The sequence below is a fragment of the Homalodisca vitripennis genome, chromosome 5, assembly GCF_021130785.1.
Source record: "Homalodisca vitripennis isolate AUS2020 chromosome 5, UT_GWSS_2.1, whole genome shotgun sequence".
Lineage (NCBI taxonomy): Eukaryota > Metazoa > Arthropoda > Insecta > Hemiptera > Cicadellidae > Homalodisca > Homalodisca vitripennis.
In genome coordinates this window covers 58660546-58679233 of record NC_060211.1, presented here as the reverse complement: position 1 = coordinate 58679233, position 18688 = coordinate 58660546, and the positions used below count along the sequence as shown (strand labels likewise).

Below are 18688 nucleotides of genomic sequence, written 5' to 3'. Positions count from 1 at the left end.
ACTGTTGACAACCTCATAAAAGACTTTTTATTGCTGGTTGCTTACTAATCTGGATAGTTTTTCTGTTAGTATTTTCAGATGTGTCTGATTTCATTACTAAATATAGTCGTAAATGTATCTTGTGCTCAGGTTATCACACTCGCGATTCGTAATAAACTGTCCAACGTCCTTAAACAAAGATTAGCCAGTGTTATGATACCGTAGCCAAGGTGATCAAGTTACACCACTTGATACTTGTGTAAACAACTGCTAGGCTGCGGTCTTGTCTTGTTTCGCCGCCCTCGCTTGTGCTCAGGTTATCACACTCGCGATAAGTATACATTTTTACGTGCTCAAATAAAGATTGGCCCGCGTTATGAAATTAAATGAGTAAGGACTAAAGTCCGTTTCAACTTTCTTTCAAATTGTTATATATGTAAGTTTTAGTAACAAAAGCATTGTGTAAGCAATTATAGACTAATTGCATTATAGAGCATGCATTATGCTCAATACATAAGAGGTAAATTGATTGTATGTGACCAAGGGAGATGTGTACAATTACCCTTAACATTTCAGGACCTCTACATTTTCTCTGTAATCAAGTGAAAGTCGAAGCAAGCAAGATTTGCTTTCAAATAATTCTTGAAAAACATTGGTAACAGAGCAAAGATAGTTTGAAACATGATGTAAACTTTGAAATTAAATTACAGATTTTGAATGTCACAAATGAAAAGAAAAACAAGCGTATTTAAGAATCAGCATATGTAACTGCCATATCCGTACCAAAAGCTGCCTGTATTACCACAGTTATACAAATCTACACTCTATGGGTTAGACACGAGTGGAGTCTATTATAAATACAGGCGTTAAATCTTCAGGCATATGTGGTAACCAGGATGATAGAAAAACAACTGAAGATAATAATATGAAATTGCTAAAGTATGGTGTGTATTGTATGTAGGATGACTGATATTAGAGAAAGACACTTTTTATTTATAGAGAAAGTAATTTCCTAAACTCATGGACCATTACAAAATTAACATTCCTTGAAGTCGAGAATAAAAGCTACGTTGGTAATATAACAATAATTTTCTTACATCTAATTCTAGTATTTCATTCTCAAAAGCAGAATGTATTTATCTTGTAAATATAGATAGAAGGATATTCTCTTCAGGTTATCAAGAAGACAAAATGTTTAAACTATCATTTGCTGACAGTAATTTTCGGAAAGCTAGAAGAGAGCATAAGGAGCACACTACACTTAATATAACATTTTGAATATTGTAGGTGAGTCGAGAATAGTATACATTAAACTCCTTTAGTCACATGTCAAAAATCTCTATAATTCTACTCATATCACGACAAAAGCAAGAAGGAAGTCATCGAACCTACAGATCAGTGTAATGTTTATGCACAACACTTTGCATTTGTAGTTAGTAATGATTATTTCCCCGTAGCTGAGCATGATTATGGATGGAACCAAATGATATCGGCGTACAGTAACTGCATAATCTTGAATCCGTTGCTATACAGTCTGCTCTGGCTATGGGTTTTGAGTGTTGTCCTTGACAACACCTGCAGGCAGGACTTTCTAAGGGTCGTACTTCCACAAATAAAATACTCTCGTTCCAGAAGTTTCAAGGATCTTGCCGGAGTAGGATGTGTGTATATCGCACGCCCTTTTTTTGCTAAACTGGAGGGTTATGGTGTTAGTAGAATCCATGCTGCAGTGGATAACGAGCTATTTAAGACATCACGCTCTTATTTTAAAGACGACAAATAGTGTTTTTCGGCCTTCCCCTGCGTCTACAGGTGTTACACAGGGCTCATACTTGGGTCTATTGCTCGTCAATTTTTTTTATCAATGATATCGGCAGTTTGATAATAGCAGAATTGCTTTCTCTTTGCTGACGATATCAATTTTTTCAAACGGGAAAATTCTTATCAGTCTCAAGAAGGTCTTCAACGATCTTTCTCTTGGTGGCATCAGCAATGTTGGTGTCACAATAATTACTTTAAAAGTGAATAGGCCGTACATCCATAGGTGTTTGTGTGCCATAAATTTTGTTTGGTAATGCTACGTCACAGAAGAGAAGCATAGATAGCGCTGCCATACTAAATATTTGGTTTAAAGGTGTAATTCATGTTACAATTCTCGCATTGGTCTCATTTTTGAATTAATTAATAGTATTTTTACTTCTGTAAGAGTTATTGAATATAACATATATAATTTCTCTACTGCTATATTTCTTCAGTTTGCCGCCTGATAGCAAGAAACCACAACGTTTCTAATGACAACAGATATTATGACTTATGCAATATTTTCTCATATACTGTTTAATAATCAAAGATAACTGCCATAGAGTTTAACATGTCGGTGCTGTAGACTAACACTGGACGTAGGGATGACACAAGCTTTGGTTAAGGTACTTTACTTGAGAGATCTAGGGATGATCATGCACTATTTCGAAGACCACATGTACATTTATTACAAATTACAGTGGCAGTGGCAAATTAGTGGCAGTAAAGCCACTCTTTTCTAATGGTGTTAATAGACGGAAAAGGACTTCCAACTGCTTTACAAGATTATTATGTCATCTACTCGAGTGTTGGTCTCATATCATACTGGTGACTCTACATAGTTGAACAAGACTACTATAACTATCGATAACTGGATACCTCAGTCCTGAACTGCTGGTACATACAGATTTTGTATCCAGAGGACAACAAGAATTTCTGAAGATAATCTAGATAAACTTTCAGGCCACTAACTCTGTGGTACTATGTTTTAGAATAGTTGCACCGTATTAACGTACCCTGACGTTAGTGAGTAAAATGTTTCTATAAGTCCATATGAAATAAACAAATACAACATTTCCAACTTTGCAAAATTTCTTGGTATTAGTTTGAGTACATCTTAGGATGTTAGTAAATCTTGGATTTATTTTAAATCAATGTTGAGGAAAATGTTGGCAATGTTGTCGAAATCGGTGATGTAATTCGATATTACACCTTCTTAGTGATGTAATTGATGGACCCGTATAATAATTTCCGAAAGGTAAATGGCATTTGTCGCATATGAGGTAATATTATTTGAATCAGAAGTTGAGCAAAATTGCGACTAGCTCTGCGCATGTCGGAGCGTACTTCTGGCTCAAATAAACTATTATCTGTTTAAGAAAATGCTCATTGTGCCTGGCTTATTGCTTTCGCTTTGTTATTCCATTTGCTATGGTCACGAGTTCACTGCGCTCGCTTGGTAGTGCGCAATCTCTCCGCTACTGTAAATATGCCGTCACACACTGTCAAAGCAAAACAATTATAGTTTTTGTTTATTAAATTGAATGTTATAATAATGATTAATACTTGTAACACAGCCATGGTGGGAAGGGATTATTCCATGTGAATATTAAGTGTGTTCCATTTCAGATCCACAGTGTCGGATCTCAGAGCTGCAGAAGGTGAAATGGAGCTAAACTCAACATTCGCATAGAATCTCTAATTAAACAATATCTAGGATAAACTAAATTCTCACTGATTCACTGCTACCAAATATAATTAAAGTTGGATCTAAATTTACTGTTACATGTTACCATACGCTACACACTATGACAGCTAGTATTTTTTTATATGAATAAAATATTCTGGAACACTGCGTGGCACGTTGCGTTCAGTAATTCAATCAGCTGTCATAATTTTGTCTATCTTTACAGAAAATAAATCATTAATTATTTTTATGAGTATTTATGGACAGTATTCTAAATAAAAATATGCACGTTTTAATGTTATTGTAGCTAAATGTAAGCCATGTACTTATTACATTTCGTCTAAATCTCTCTACTAGATGTTGTGTGATTGGATATAAAATATTAAAACATATTCGCAGTTTCGCGTTTATAATATTACAATAGGGCGTAAATTCATTAAACTGGATGGGGTTTAACTTCAAACATAACATTAAAACATTACGAATTACTGTTTTTCAAGACCATTCATGAGCTTTTCTGTATATTGTAGAACTGCCAATTAAATAAATAAACAAGAGGAATTGAGTGTTGTGGCCCTTTGTGGGATCGCTTAACGTTGGTTGGAAATCTAAGGCCGTGTTGGTGTTTTCTTTTACGTAACCAGAATACTTTTGATCGTAGCAAACTAAAGGGTAACCGTAAAGTAGAGTTGCTAAATTCCTCAGCACGTAAGAAACGTGATGAGAGTCGTGGTAAAGACTAGTGGGGGGGGGGGCGCTAATGACTGCAGATACCAGGCTATCCTGAGCAACTGTCATAAACCGGTCCGAGAATGCAAACAGGTCTGTGAACTCGATATGCCATCATTCTCTCTCTCTTCCTATCACTTCCTGCATCTGCTGTCCCCACATTAGTCATTCCTCCCCCCCCCCAGCACGTCACGTGTTCTCTGCTGAGACGTCAACCGAGATCTAAGTTGGCCGGACGTGGATCAATGGCCGAGATCTAAGTTGGCCATTGATGGATGGAAAAATTGTTGAACATAATAATAATAGTAAACGAACCTCATTGTTCTTTCAAAACAATACCATTAAATCCTACTTTATCTGTGAAAGCTGATACTTTCAGGTGATGATGGAAAGAAATTGTTGAACATAATAGTAGAGGATTTCAAATAATTTGTAGGAACAACGAGCCTCGTTGTTATTTCAAAACAATACTATTAAATCCTACTCTTTATCTGTGAAAACTGATGATACTTTCATGTGAATAATGGTTTAATAACAGGAGGGAATTTTAAATCATTTGTTGACCTCATTGTTCTTTCAAAACAATACCATTGAAATCCTACGTTATCTGTGAAAGATGAGAATACTTTCATGTATTTAAAAAGAAAGTTCATTTTTAGTACTTTTGCCTCAAATATTTCGGACAATAAACATGAGTCTTGTGTATGAGATTTATTGATATACTTATTATATAAGACTGTTGTTCCAGATACTATTGACTGGCTCTGAAGTTATTCTGTTAAGATTAAATATTTTGTGTTTTGTATTTATTTTTTAAGGAAGCGTGTTCAAGTATGATAAAATAAAACAAATAAAAATTGTTTTATCTAGAGATCTTTTTTTAAAATTACTAAATATATATTTATTTGCAATTTCTAGTATTAAAACTAAACTATAGTAATTATTTATAATTTACATTAAATTGTTTAATTTTCTTTACTTAAAACCACTAAAACTGGTTAAAAACATGTAGCATACTAGATGTAGTAACACATCCATTCTTAAATTTATAAATATCTCAGTCTTTATTAGAAGTAGAGTAATGATTGTTCAAAACATGGAAAAATAAAAATTTCATTGAACAAGAAGTAAACAAATATACATTATAGATCTTAGAGAATAAATACTTGACTCACAAATGTTTTCTCTGTCTGTTTATAGTTTTACTCTTAATTTCTTTAAGTCTTCTTCACAGTGGTTTTTTTTGAAGATATTCTTCTTTGTGTTTTTCAATTTTGTATGCATGATTCTACTTCTTATTTTCATTATCTTAGCACTTGTTGCATACCAAGTAGTTCATTATAGTTTATAAGGATGGAGTTAAAAAATTATAGTCTGCAACAGTGCATTCTACTGCTGTATTAGATACATTTCTGAGTATCACACCTTACTCCTTACCTTGAAGTTGAGCTCTTCATAGCTAGCAAGTCTTTAAAAATATTATTTAGCACAGTTTCTACTATCAGTGTTTTGAGGTTTTCCATGTGCAATTCTGGAAATTCTCCCTTCACTTTTCCTGTGTTATAGAACACAGAACACATTTTTCTTGCATCTTTCGGGCTTTTCATATATATAGTTTAGAAACTAATGGTGAAGGATAGACATATGTCAGATTTCATTTGTTTGACATAGATTTTTAAGTACTTTTGATAATTTATTATTTTTGCTTATTTTTGGCTACCATAAGAACCTCAACAATTTTTTATTTGAATGATTTGATTTCCTTCTGTTTTGTCTAATGAGAAGGATAACCCTTACACTCCCACAGTATATACAGGATACAAGTGCTTTTATGAAATGTTCTCTAAAATACAGAGAGTGGATGGTGTAATTAAAATTTAGCTGCTATGAAAAACAATAACACTGATTATCTTATCTAAAAATTGATAAGATAGGGGGAATTCTAGAGAAATATGCTAGCTGCTGTTATATTGGGAGCTGGCAATGCAATGTGTGCTGTGGTTTGTCTCCTTCCTTGGGGCTAACCAATGCAATTCTGTTGATTCTTTTTCACGACTACAGATTTTGTAAAAATGAATTAAACATAAAATTTGGCTTGGATATGAGGTTTTCAATGAACATTGTCACAGAATTTTGGGGGTGAGCGGCTCAGGCTCCAGCCCTGTATAAGCCATTGCATACATTATTAGTAACAAAATCAGGTAAAACATAAATAGCTACCAGTTCATATACAAAAGTAATGATATGTAATCAAACAAATAATAAAGGTTGTTGTTGCTTCTTGTTATTCACTTTACTCATAGTTTTATTGCTCTTCATCATGCAGCCCTCATACAAGTAATCATAAACATTTCGAGAAAGAGGCTGCACGCAAAAACTACCCATCTAATAAACTAAGAAGGACATTTATACAAATTATAAATAACAGTAAGTAAAGGAAAATATCAACAATAGCAAGGGAGCGGTATGCCATCTTTGGTAGTTTGGACAAGGGTGGTGAATTTCCTCAGGAGGACCTGATACATTGTTTTCGGCGGTTTGTGGAACTGCTGAAATCATACCTTGGTAGGCCTTAGTGTGCTCCCGGGGAGTGCAAAAAGCCCTTGAGGCATAAGTGCATGTCAGTAGGCCACCCCATAGAAGAAGAAGAAGAACTAGGTCTAACTGGACAAAAATTCCAAGAATCTTTAAAAAAGTCAATGTTTTTATTAGGCCCACATGGTAAACTGAGATTCAGGCACAAAATCTGTTCACTTTACACCAATCAAACACTACAGTTGACTTATAGCAAATTTAGTACTTACATTCTAAGACTGTTTTTGTTCTAGTTTTAGACCCAAGCGATCAGCAAACAGGTAGATATTAATAGGTTCATATTAATTCAACTTCATATGACTTTTGTATTAAATAAGTAACATGAATGTATAGGCCCTAAAAGTGAGTCCTGGGGCACAACCCAGTTGACAGAAAGAGTGTCTGAAACTGAACCATCCAAATACAAATATTGGCATCTTTCTTTTATAATGATATAAAAAAATTGAATGTACTGAATTTTTTTTTCCACACATCTAATATTTCATCTGTAGCTATAGTGCAAACTGATGAATAGGAATATGTGCTTCCAATACTTCATATTGGAGAAGGGAGATGGATGACACATACATTTTCAGGAATATTTCATGTGGGCTGTTGAAAAATCTTTGTTGTTACAGTGCAAATCGATGAATAGGAATGTGTGATTCCAATGCTTGATATTGGATGGAGGAGAAGCTGAAAAGGCTGTTTGTTGGTGAAAAGTCTTAATGGGCATAGTCCAATCTTTCCTCTGTAGTGCAGTGCAAATCGATGAATGAATATGTGATTCCAATGCTTGATATTGGATGGAGAAGGGGTAGGGGCTGAAAAGGCTATTGGTGGAAAGTCGTAATGGGGACAATCTAATATTTCCTCTTCACTGATTTAAGAAATATTGTTACAGTGGAAATCAAAGAAGAGGAGTTTGTGATACTAGGGTTTGTTCTCTTGAGGGTTTATTTTTCATGAATGTTGACCTGTAGTTAATTATATGGGTAAAACTGGTATGAAGATGTTTAATCCTTTTTTTCAATAAACTGACAAGTGCAGCTTCTACTGTCACACAGTAACTGTCAGAAATAACTTGCCTTGTGTAAAACTTTCCAGTAAATTGAGCTGAAGAATAGTAACTCTTGTGTCTCACTCTTAAGTAAATTTCTAATATTTAGAGATAGTAAGTGAAGTAATTATAGTAAGTGAAGGTATGGGAAATCACTATTAGAGGTTGATGTATATTACACTAAACATCCATTGTAATACAGTTTTGTTTTGTTTTCAGCTCCTGTCGGTTTGCAGAGCGTCTGAGCAAGTATGAATGAGTTGGATAGTTTACGACAGGAAGCAGAAACATTAAAAAATGCCATCCGAGTAAGTTATACTAACTACATTAACATTCAAATTTAATTAAAGGATCAATACATATGTTCACTTAAATAAACTGTGTTTTAAAAATAGAAAAATACTTAATAAGTTTTATATTAATTTTAAAGTTTTCTTTAAGTTTTATTTGTAAGGTGATTATTTTATGCAATTTTCCGATATTTAAAACTGTAATAATTATTTTTGTATGAGTGAATCTTGAGTAAAGGAACAGTGGTGATCTTGTAATAAAAATCTTTCCCACAATACTTTCTTTGTAAGATAAGCTTTTTTAATATATTTCTACTAAAAAGTTTCAAATTTAAGGCATTTAAAATAGCACGTAAATATTTATACATGAATAGTTATAAAATTTATATTTCTAAATTTGTTTATAGAAGGCTTGTAAAAGTAATATTAGAAAAGCTCATGTGACTACATAGCAATGGTTATGACTACCCAGACGTGTCTGTGCATGTTGGTGGACTATATCTTGATTTAATGCTTGGCAGATAAAAAAGTCATCATCAGGTTGTTACAGCTCTATTCCACTCAAGTAGGTCGAGAAGTAAATTGTATGGGCTTGGAACTATCCCTAGTTTGGTTAGTTAAAATAGGGATCTTCATACAATTCTGGATTAAGTGGAGCGGGTGGCATCTGCACAGGAGTTTACCTTTAACCTCTCTGAGAGAACTGTGATCTGTTGTCAGGTCTGAAAACATTAATAGGTTAAGACATGTACAGTACAGTTCTCAAGGCATGTAAAGTACAGCTCTCACATTCACCCAGAAAGAAGTGCATTTATTATTGGTATCTGCTTCCCTGGAATGGGTTGTCTTCAGCCCACATAGACAAGACCACAATATGTGGGTAGAGAGGCATTAAAACTTTACTTGTATGTTTAATAAATAAGACTTCTTGCATTGTCTTTATCACAATATTAAGTAGATTTCATAGAAATCTGCCTATTGCAAAATTGCCCTTGTAACAAAATTTCTGGGAGAATTTTTGCATTTTCTCCAATTATGTTCTTCGGAATCCAAAACTATAATAATTCATGAAAAGTGTTTAATAATAGTGAAATATAGATTACTTTTATATGAACATTTTGATATTAAGTTTACTTAGCTACGACAAATAATAAATGAATCAGATAAGGTCACTAGCTCATTGTTGATTTTTGTGTGATTGTTGTATTTGTTTGCATGCAGTACAGATTGTTTTATTGAATTGATCTTTAAATTGTGTTTTATTTCTTTATATACTGTAATTAAATACCAATATTATTAGATATAGAATTTATTAGTCTACACAATTTTACTATTGTATATTTTCTTACTTTTAACAGATTGTTTACACAATTCAAACAACAAAAATAATCTAGTAATTTCAGCTTTGAATTGTAGTAATCAGCTAAAGCTTTTTCAAAGTTTGAACTGTGTCTTTATTAAATTTAAATATAAAAGGCTTCTCCACACCACCAGTCAGCTTTCGAAGATGTTACTGATGTGTCTCACAATAACATTAAGTGCAGTAATTTACAGTGGCGTATTTATATGCTAGTAACACGAGCCATGTATTAATACGTTTTAACTACAACCTCGACCATGCGCATGCGCACATGGCAGCGGGGTTGTTTCTGTTTGTAATGTGTTCTTTTGTATCTTGAGAAGGGTACTTGGAATAGGTTACCATAATGTGTTGTAGGTGGTTCTTACTTCCTCAGAGAACATGGCCTTTACTGCTCAAATAGGTATGAAAAATTACTGTAGTCTTAATAATGTTGTACACCCATTTCATATCACATTGCAATGGTCAAAAGTACAGCTTCCACCATTGAGCAAGTATTCTGAAAGCGTTTTTCACAACTTGTCTGCACCTCCCTACTCTATTGTTAAACGCTCTCTTCTAATCTTTAATATTCTTTTGTGTGTAAAAAGAAAGAAAGAAACACTTCTTTATTGAGGCAAAATTAGGACCATATGATCCTTTCTTACATTTAAACTCTTAAAAAAATTAATCTTAATAATGTAATATAAGGCTTATTAATTAAAACTTATATTTACGGTATTCCATTCACTCTTCCATTCACACAGTCACGATTCAAAGAGTAGCCCCACCGGCAGGTTTCCGGTGACCTACGATCGATCCGGGTCCAGGTATCTTTGTCTCAGCTCCGCCACAAGGATCTAATCAAGTATCGTTGCAATGGAAACCCTTTATATACGTTCCTGACAAAATAGAAATGAGCAATTGGAAACGAGGTAGAGGGGAAGGAGACACGTCTGCTACGTTGCTTGCGGAGTGAAGACGGCGTCGCCGACGTAATAATAAGTCGAAACCGTATTAATATGTGAGCTACGGCTTCGACGGCAGTGTGGGGAGGTGTATGATGTTTTTCTTAAAACCAAAACAGGGTTAGTCTGGAAGCTCACGAAAAGCCAAATAGTACTCATGTTGTAGTTGCTCTTGCAAACAGGATAGCAGTAAGCTGTGTTCATAGCAGTCAGTATGTTAATTCAATCTTTCCAATAAAAAGTTTTTTCTTAGGTAGACTAAAGGGTTCCATACAAAAACCATTAGTTCAGTGATGGGAGTTCAGTACCTCCAATGGAGGATTAAAGGCTTAATATACACTGGAGTAGGGTGCTATCTTTCTTATTGTATTGAGATATCCCTGACTCCAAGGATTCTATATTGCCAGAATTCCTCTTCATTTCTTCTGTGAACAGTTCTACATCAATGTTGCTCACGGTAATGAACTATGTAACTTGTGAGAACAAACTATTGCACTTTCTAAAACGCGGTGTGTACGCGAATAATGTCAAACAACACAATGCCTCTATTCCAAAATGCGGCGTTGCGGTGCGGCTGCGTTAAAGCAGAACCGAGAATCCCAAATGCTGCAGCTGCATCGACGCCCTGCAAAACGCTCGTGTGTTTCGGACCTTAAGCAGTGATGAAAACACGACCGTTTAGTTGCCCAGTCACTAGACAATTTTGCACATTCTATACGAGTGTTTTGACTCCTCGCCGTTGTGGAGATAAAACCGGCGAGTGAAACGCGACCCACTATAGACTATCTACAAAACACCTCATATTTTCCATGGGTCCTTTACAAGTTGAGTGTGTAGCCGTGCACCAATCACATTTGCTGGTCGTAAAAGGGTATTGGTGCATACACCCAATAGGTTGCTGCGAATCGCCTGACCTTGGGTGATATTCGGAGTATCTTATGAAGTGTTTTCAGTACTATCGGATGTCTGTAGCGTCACTTTACGAACTAATGGGGTCAAAATTAAGTACACAAGATACAAAAAGCACAAAAACGAATTGTTTTCGTAGACTGTTTAGAAGTACCGGTACTCAAAAACAAGTCGGCTCAACCTAACGAACGCTTGCAAGTCGCTTCGCGTGGAATGACACGCCGGTATTCGGTGCTCAACTTTTACGCCGGTACGCCAACGAACGCGTCCACACGCTACAGGGAAGTTGCACATGTAGTTCGCCCAATTGAAACTCTGTGGCTCTGTGACAAAAACGTTTTTCTCTGCGGCAAACGGACGCGTTTTGTCCCTCGTGTAGAATGAACCTAAGTGTTGGTACATTGCTGTTACTCTGACTTCTACGATGTTATTGGGCTTCAATCAGTTTTGTTGCATGAAAATAAATAACTACATTTTGCTGTATGTTATGTGGTTAGCGTCCAAGATCTCGCTGCCCTCTTGAATATATAATGCATATTTAATTTATGAGTGAACGTAATGAAAGAAACTATCCGTTAGGTAGCGAAAAATTGTCCGGACAGTCAAAGAGGAATAAACGTATAAAACTACAACAAGCTCAATTCCTTAATGAGAGCGTCAGACCTCATCACGAGATCTTCAGAATCTATAAAAAAGTATGTGTCTTTGTATTAAATTAGTGTAAGGCCTACACAATGTTCGTACATTAAATGAATATGTTAGAAAAACTTTTAAAGGGGAGAATGCTAATGCACCGACAACGTATTCCGCTACGTTGGGGGACTCGTACCCGCTAATAATCCCCAACGGTCCAATGTCAGTCCGTTGGTTAGGCTGTATTACCTTTCTTCTAATTTCTAGTTCCAAGCCCGCATGACAGGTACCATTTTACGAACAATGGTGGCTTGTAAGAGTTGGCAAATTGTAGTCTCGAGCTCCCCCTTCTCGTTACCACACCGTCTGCAAAAGAGGACCGTGTGGTTGGCGTCATCGTGCTCCGCGTCCCTATACGTACTCATATTGAACTGATATGTTCAAAAGTTTTCGTAGCCTGTGAGAAACTGGGTTTGATATAGTTTTATCTCCCTCTGTTTTCGCTTGACCATTTCTCGGGTCTCTGACAGGCTTGGCCGTCCAACGTCCTCTGCTCTCCATCATCCACCGTTTCGCCAGCACCCATGGTGCGTATTGCGTACTCGGGGGTAGGTGCATGTTACAGCTCCGTTCCTCTATTAAGAAAAACATATGACAGTTTTAATATGCAAATAAACTACTTTATTATATTGAAAATTATATACACCCATCGCTCTGCGAAAACAAAACACTTATGCGTATTTTTTGTTATAACGTACACAGAAACAACTACATTTAAGTAAAAAAAACTCATTGGTCATTGGTCATTCTAATTCCGCAGGAGTTGGCCCAAACTGGGCTTCTGCAGGTCAAACTGCCCTAGGAAAGGGGTCAGGGTGGGTTGGGTAAAGTGCCTGCACAAAATTCAAAAAATTCTTCTACACTGTAGAAACAATTTAAGACCAAAAAGTTCTTTAACTCACTCTTGAATTTTTTACAGAATTTAAATCTTTTAACTCTAAAACATTGTATTGCATTTTTTATTTTAATATTCTTATCAACGTGTTCTTAAGACACCCGACAAGAGGTCAAGTACATAATGTCCTTAAGCAATAAATAATGAGTACCGAGATGGGTGTTTCTGCAAATATTGGTTACTTAACGCAGGTACTTAAATTATTATAGCTTTATGATTTCTTACTGCTACCTCCGATTGGAGGCCAAATCTATTCCATCCTGAAGTAACAAAATAATACAGTTCGTAGAGTTTAGGATTCCTTCCAGTGTACGTCACTTATCCGAAGGATTCTAAGGGTGATTTAGGATGTTATAATTTTAACTGGATGGCCTCACTTTGAAGGCCAATGCTATATATATATATATATATATATATATATATATATATATATATATATATATATATATATATATATATATATAAAACCAACAACCTTACGGTTACAGGAAGAATGAGCGTACTCATAGTTATTTGTTGTGTTGTAAGTTAGCTTCAATTGTATATGTATATTATGAATGCGGAAAATCGTTTTATTAATAAATAATATTAACTATACGTCCTAATCATATGGCGTTGGTGTTCAAAGAATTAAATTTGGAATACCTTGATACTGTTATCTGTTTATTTGGAGAACAATGATTAAATGACGCACCATCCAAAGGAGCGAAAGCGATTCTGTGATATCGGTAGGATTGAGAGAGAGACAGAGAAAGGTTGTCCATGTTCCATGTCGGCTACCCGCAAGTCTTGTGTCACTCACTGTCGAGTACATTCATTGTGTCCCGCGGCCAGCGCATCGCGGCGGCGGTGCGTGTGCGCGAGTTAGACAGGGGCTCACTTTCCGTTTCGTCACCGTCGCCGTCGGGTCGGGGGATGTGGTGCGGTGCGGTAGCGAGCAGGCCCAGCGATCAATATACTGTCGGCCATCTTGTGTCGTGTTCGGTGGGGGGGTCCCCCCCCTCCACACCAACGCCTTCACGTTAACTTCCACTCCACGCTCACGCTGACACCCGTCAGTCGATTTGTTATGTAATTTGGCGAGAGATAACCTGACCAAACGTCATGTCTTATCTCGATGCAGGTTCAAAATATCCAGATAAAAACTTGTCCTACATGCAGTAACTCGAGTGGAAAGCGCACTTCAGTGCCACAGCTCCGCTCGTGTACCGCCTGAATCGCCTACTGCACGCTTATCAGTCCTTGCAGCAATGATTATATTTTAATCTATGTTGTGAGCTGTGTAGCACTTTGACGTTCAAGAAACTATCCACAATAGATGCAGTTATGTAGCAGTAAAATTATAAAGTCATTTTTTGGTACTAAAATCTGCAGCTCCATTTACAAATTAAAATAAAAAATTAATAACCATAAGGCAGTTTATATACAGAGACATTAATTATGTCAATTACCAAATGCTACTGCATAACTAAAACCTAAACATTTCACCATGATGGAGTGAGACTGATTTTCAACAGCTGGTGATATTCTTGTATTAACACTTTTGTTTGCTGGGGTAAAAGGTCCCATTATGTACCGATATGTGGCAAAATTCAGACACTGTTTTGTTCAGTTCATGCTACTTTGGTTCATATGCTATAAAATCATTATGTTAGATGATAATATGCTCTTATGTGTAAGTAATCAGAGGGACTCTCAGAATTGTTACCCGCATTTTTGGCAAAGATATTTTTTTTAAAGAATATATAACAATGATAATAACTTACTATTTGCGTACCAGAAATTCTCCAGGTAACCTTAATTTTCACATTGTTCTGCCCCTAAGCAATGTAACTGTCTGGACAGTGGTGGTGTCACGTAGCATATAACAGTGTATCAGCACTGCATAGAGCTGTGGCAAGTTTTATTCCATACCAAAAACACAGAGAAACCTTGTTTGAATAATTGTAATACGAAAAATAACACACACTTATTTGTAAAGGACATTGTAAGAGTCCTTATGTGAATGTGTTTCACTGACACTCCAGACAGTAGTCTCACGTTATCAGGCTGAAATGAGGTAACAGAAAGAAGTATACACCATACTGTATAGAACATGTTTGAAAAGTTTCAGAGATCTGCGGGAAGATAGTAGCATGTGACAGGTGAAATAACAAGAGCGCTGGTATCGCAACTGCCCCAGCAGTCAGACAGAAGCCTGCAATCAACGTGTTAATGGAAACAATTGTTTTAAGTTGGATCACAATTTTCATGTTCTTAGCTCTTTCTTAATTATATTGATATTACACTATACAAAATGCAAAAGTAAGCATACATGTTCAGTTGTATGCTTGTATGTGTGTTGATATCTTTCACTTGTTAACATGATATTGTCTTTACTATTGGAATTCATTTTACTACTTGTGTTCACCACAGAATGTGGTGATAGTAGAGAGTAGTAGGGAGGCACAAAGCTTTAGAAATCTCTGATGTTAACTTTGTGTAAAAAGCTAACCAGAGCCATATTAGGCTTTTGAGAAATTATATTCCTATAAAGTGTCCAAAAAATATGTTCTTTGCAATTTTTCACAGTGTTATGACCTGTAGTATAATTTTTTTGGGCCATTGGAAAAAATCAAATAATAACATTTTTTAGAACATTGTAAACCTATTTGTAACTTTCAATTTTGAAAGTAATAAATAAGTAGAGCTTTAAATGCATATGTTACACCACATTGTGTAATTTTTCAAAATTATGTCTGAAAAATGTTATTCATACAATTCTAGATCTTTTTTCTAGGTCATTTTTTCCATATTGAATTTAATAGATTGTCTCACACTCCATTTTATACAACTCTATGTATTACTTTGTTCAGTAAATGCACCTTGATGTGCATGACACATCTATTGGCTGATTTAAAAAAGCACTTGTTCGTGGTTGGTGGAAAACTCTTGTTATAGTTTTGATGAGTATTTTTCAGGCTAATGTAAATCAAATGAAATTTTAATATGGATACTTAGTCTTTATCAAGTCGTCATTTCCCCATCAAACCAACAACACAGTCAGCAGTAGCGTAGCCAGAAATTTCGTTCGGGTGGGGGGGGGGTCCGAAACCGGGGGATCCGGGGGATGTTTTGTGTGTTATTTGCCAATGAGTTCACTGGTAAAAGGTAAATACCAAAAATATGGAGCTTTAGTAACTACGCCTTATAGAAAGTGGAAAGATGTAATAGGCAAATTTAACTCTCACAGCAACTCTAGTACCACAAATTTTCTTGTATAGCTACAGAAACTTTACGGAGTTCGATTCTGGCCGAGTAGAAGGCACCAAAGTGATGTTGGATTCACTGGATAAGAAAGAAAAAGAACAAAACGGAGCTTCACTCAAGTGTATAATTGACACACAACTATATTCTGTGGAGAAAATGAAATACCCCTTCGGGGACATTGGCCACTGACGGCCGAAAACCCTTTAGAAAAGGAGGGCAATTTTCGAGCGTTGCTCGGGTACAGATCAAACTAACGGTCGGAAAATGCACCGGAAAAACTCTACTGGTTAGAAATTCGGCTACTTTGGATTTCACTGATTGAGGTATTTATGAATGAGTTATAATGACGATTTTTTTGTATCATTACACTGTAGACGAGTATATGGGCCTAATTATGGGAAAAATTAAAAAAAATCACTTTCGGTCAGAAACAAAATACACCTGAAAAACTCTAATGATTAGAACTTACTACTTCGGACTTCAGTTATTGAGGTAAACGTAGTATTGTTGATTGAGTTTTGGACGACGATTTTTTGTTATCATTAAACTGTAATCGACTACCTATATAATTATCAAGAAAAAAAAAATCACTTCCGGTCGGTAAATACCGAAGAAAAGCTCTACTACAGATTTCAAGTTTTTATGATTTTTGGATTTCACTGGTTGAGTGGTTGAGGTAAAAGTGGTACTTATAATTATGTTAGGACGTTGGTTTTAGGTTAATTAATTCAACGCCGACTAATACCTATATAATTATGAAGAAAAAAAAACAAAAATAATCACTTCTGATCGGAATATACTAAGGAAAATGAAATAATAGCCTACCTCAGTCAGTGAAATCCAAAGTAGTCGGAACTTCTTATCAGCAGAGTTTTTCCGGTGTATTATTCGACACGGAGGTGATTTTTTTTCAATTTTTTCTTTGATAATTATATAGGTATTAGTCGGTGTTCAATTGATACCTAAAATCAATGTTCTAACATAATTATAAGTACCACTTTTATCTCAAACAACTCAACCAGTGAAATCCAAAATCTCAATCAGTAGAGCTTTTCCTCAGTATTTTCCGACCGGAAGTGTTTTATTGCTTTTTTTTCTTGATAATTATATATGTATTAGTCGGCGTTGAATTAATATAAAATCAAAAAAACAAAACAAACAACACTTAAAATACTTTATTAATAAAGTGTTTTATTTTTTGATAATTATCATTTTTGATTTAATTGATAACAAAAATTGTTGTCCTAACTCAATCGAAAACACCACGTTTACCTCAATCACTGAAGTCCAAATTAGTTGAAGTTCTAATCAGTAGAGTTTTTCAAGTGTATGTTCCGACCGAAAGTGATTTTTTATTTTTTTTCCATAATTATATATACGTCTACAGTTTAATCACACGTAAAATCAACGTTGTAACTTAATTCTAAGCAGTCATTATATGTCCCAAGACGAATTTGAACGAAGTGGTCGCTAATTTAAAGTGTTCGCCGTGTTACGGTTCAGGTTATTTTGCGACGTCACGTGACCGCGCCTATAGAAATACCGTGATTACACTACACTATCCGAAAGGCCGAGCCCAAAAGTATCGTTTGATACTTTATGATTTAAACGCAAAGGACAATTATATGTTTAACAACGGCCACTTCAATCAATTAAATCAATCAATTTAATGTTTGTAGACAAAAGTAATGATAACTCTCCCTTTTCTCCTGCTCCATGCTTTATTTTTTAATATGTTTTAAAATTTCGGGGGGGTCCGGACCCCCCGGGGACCCCCCCCCTTCGCTACGCCACTGACAGTCAGAGTGAGTGCATTAATCAATTTGTGCATCGAAATGGTTAAATGGAAAGATTGAAATGTAACTTAACACTGAACTTAATCTATGTTAGGTGTAAGATGTTGAATACCTAATACCATTTAACACAAATTTGATACTATCTAGTGTTCGTTACCACTAATAAGTGACAGGTTCATAAATATAGCAATCTAGGTATTAAAATTATTCATTGTTCCAATACCTATAACCGACTGTTGAAACCAAAAGGTAGTTGAAGTGCGTTAATTCTGCAGCCATACCAGATTTACCTACTGAACTGCTTTTTGTCTTCTTTGTAGAGAAATTGGGTGGGTCAGAGAATTTTTATTCAGATGTATTTTTTGTACACGTCGGCTCATACAGAGTACAATGCCACCAGTTCTGCAAAAAACCTTGTTTACGACAAATGCAAGTATATGTAACTTAGCTTATTTGTATTCCTCTGTTAAAACTTGAATTAGTTGACAAACTTAATGCATTTCAATTTTGCAATAGTAAAGTATTATCTATAGTTGTGTACAGTGCATTGTTACCCAAAAACATGTACAGCAATGTCACAATGTTGGAGAAAATTCAATGCTGTCCAAAGTTAAGGTAACTTTTAATGTATGTTGTACTAGCAGGAGAAGATTTAACAAAATATTAGTACATAACCTAACATAGAACACCGTTAGGTTCTAACATACTGTACACTCTGGT

The 18688-nt window shown here is 35.4% G+C and overlaps 1 protein-coding gene across 3 annotated transcripts in view; it reads left to right on the top strand.

Moving 5' to 3' along the window:
* The window catches only part of LOC124362269 (guanine nucleotide-binding protein G(I)/G(S)/G(T) subunit beta-1), a 67994-nt gene that overhangs the window by 30733 nt on the left and 18573 nt on the right, over nucleotides 1-18688 (top strand). For all 3 annotated transcript variants that reach the window (XM_046816622.1, XM_046816624.1, XM_046816623.1), the window contains exon 2: nucleotides 8049-8137. In XM_046816622.1, the coding sequence (XP_046672578.1) occupies nucleotides 8081-8137 (57 nt within the window). In that variant the 5' untranslated portion in view covers nucleotides 8049-8080. The remainder of the gene's footprint in view (nucleotides 1-8048; nucleotides 8138-18688) is intronic.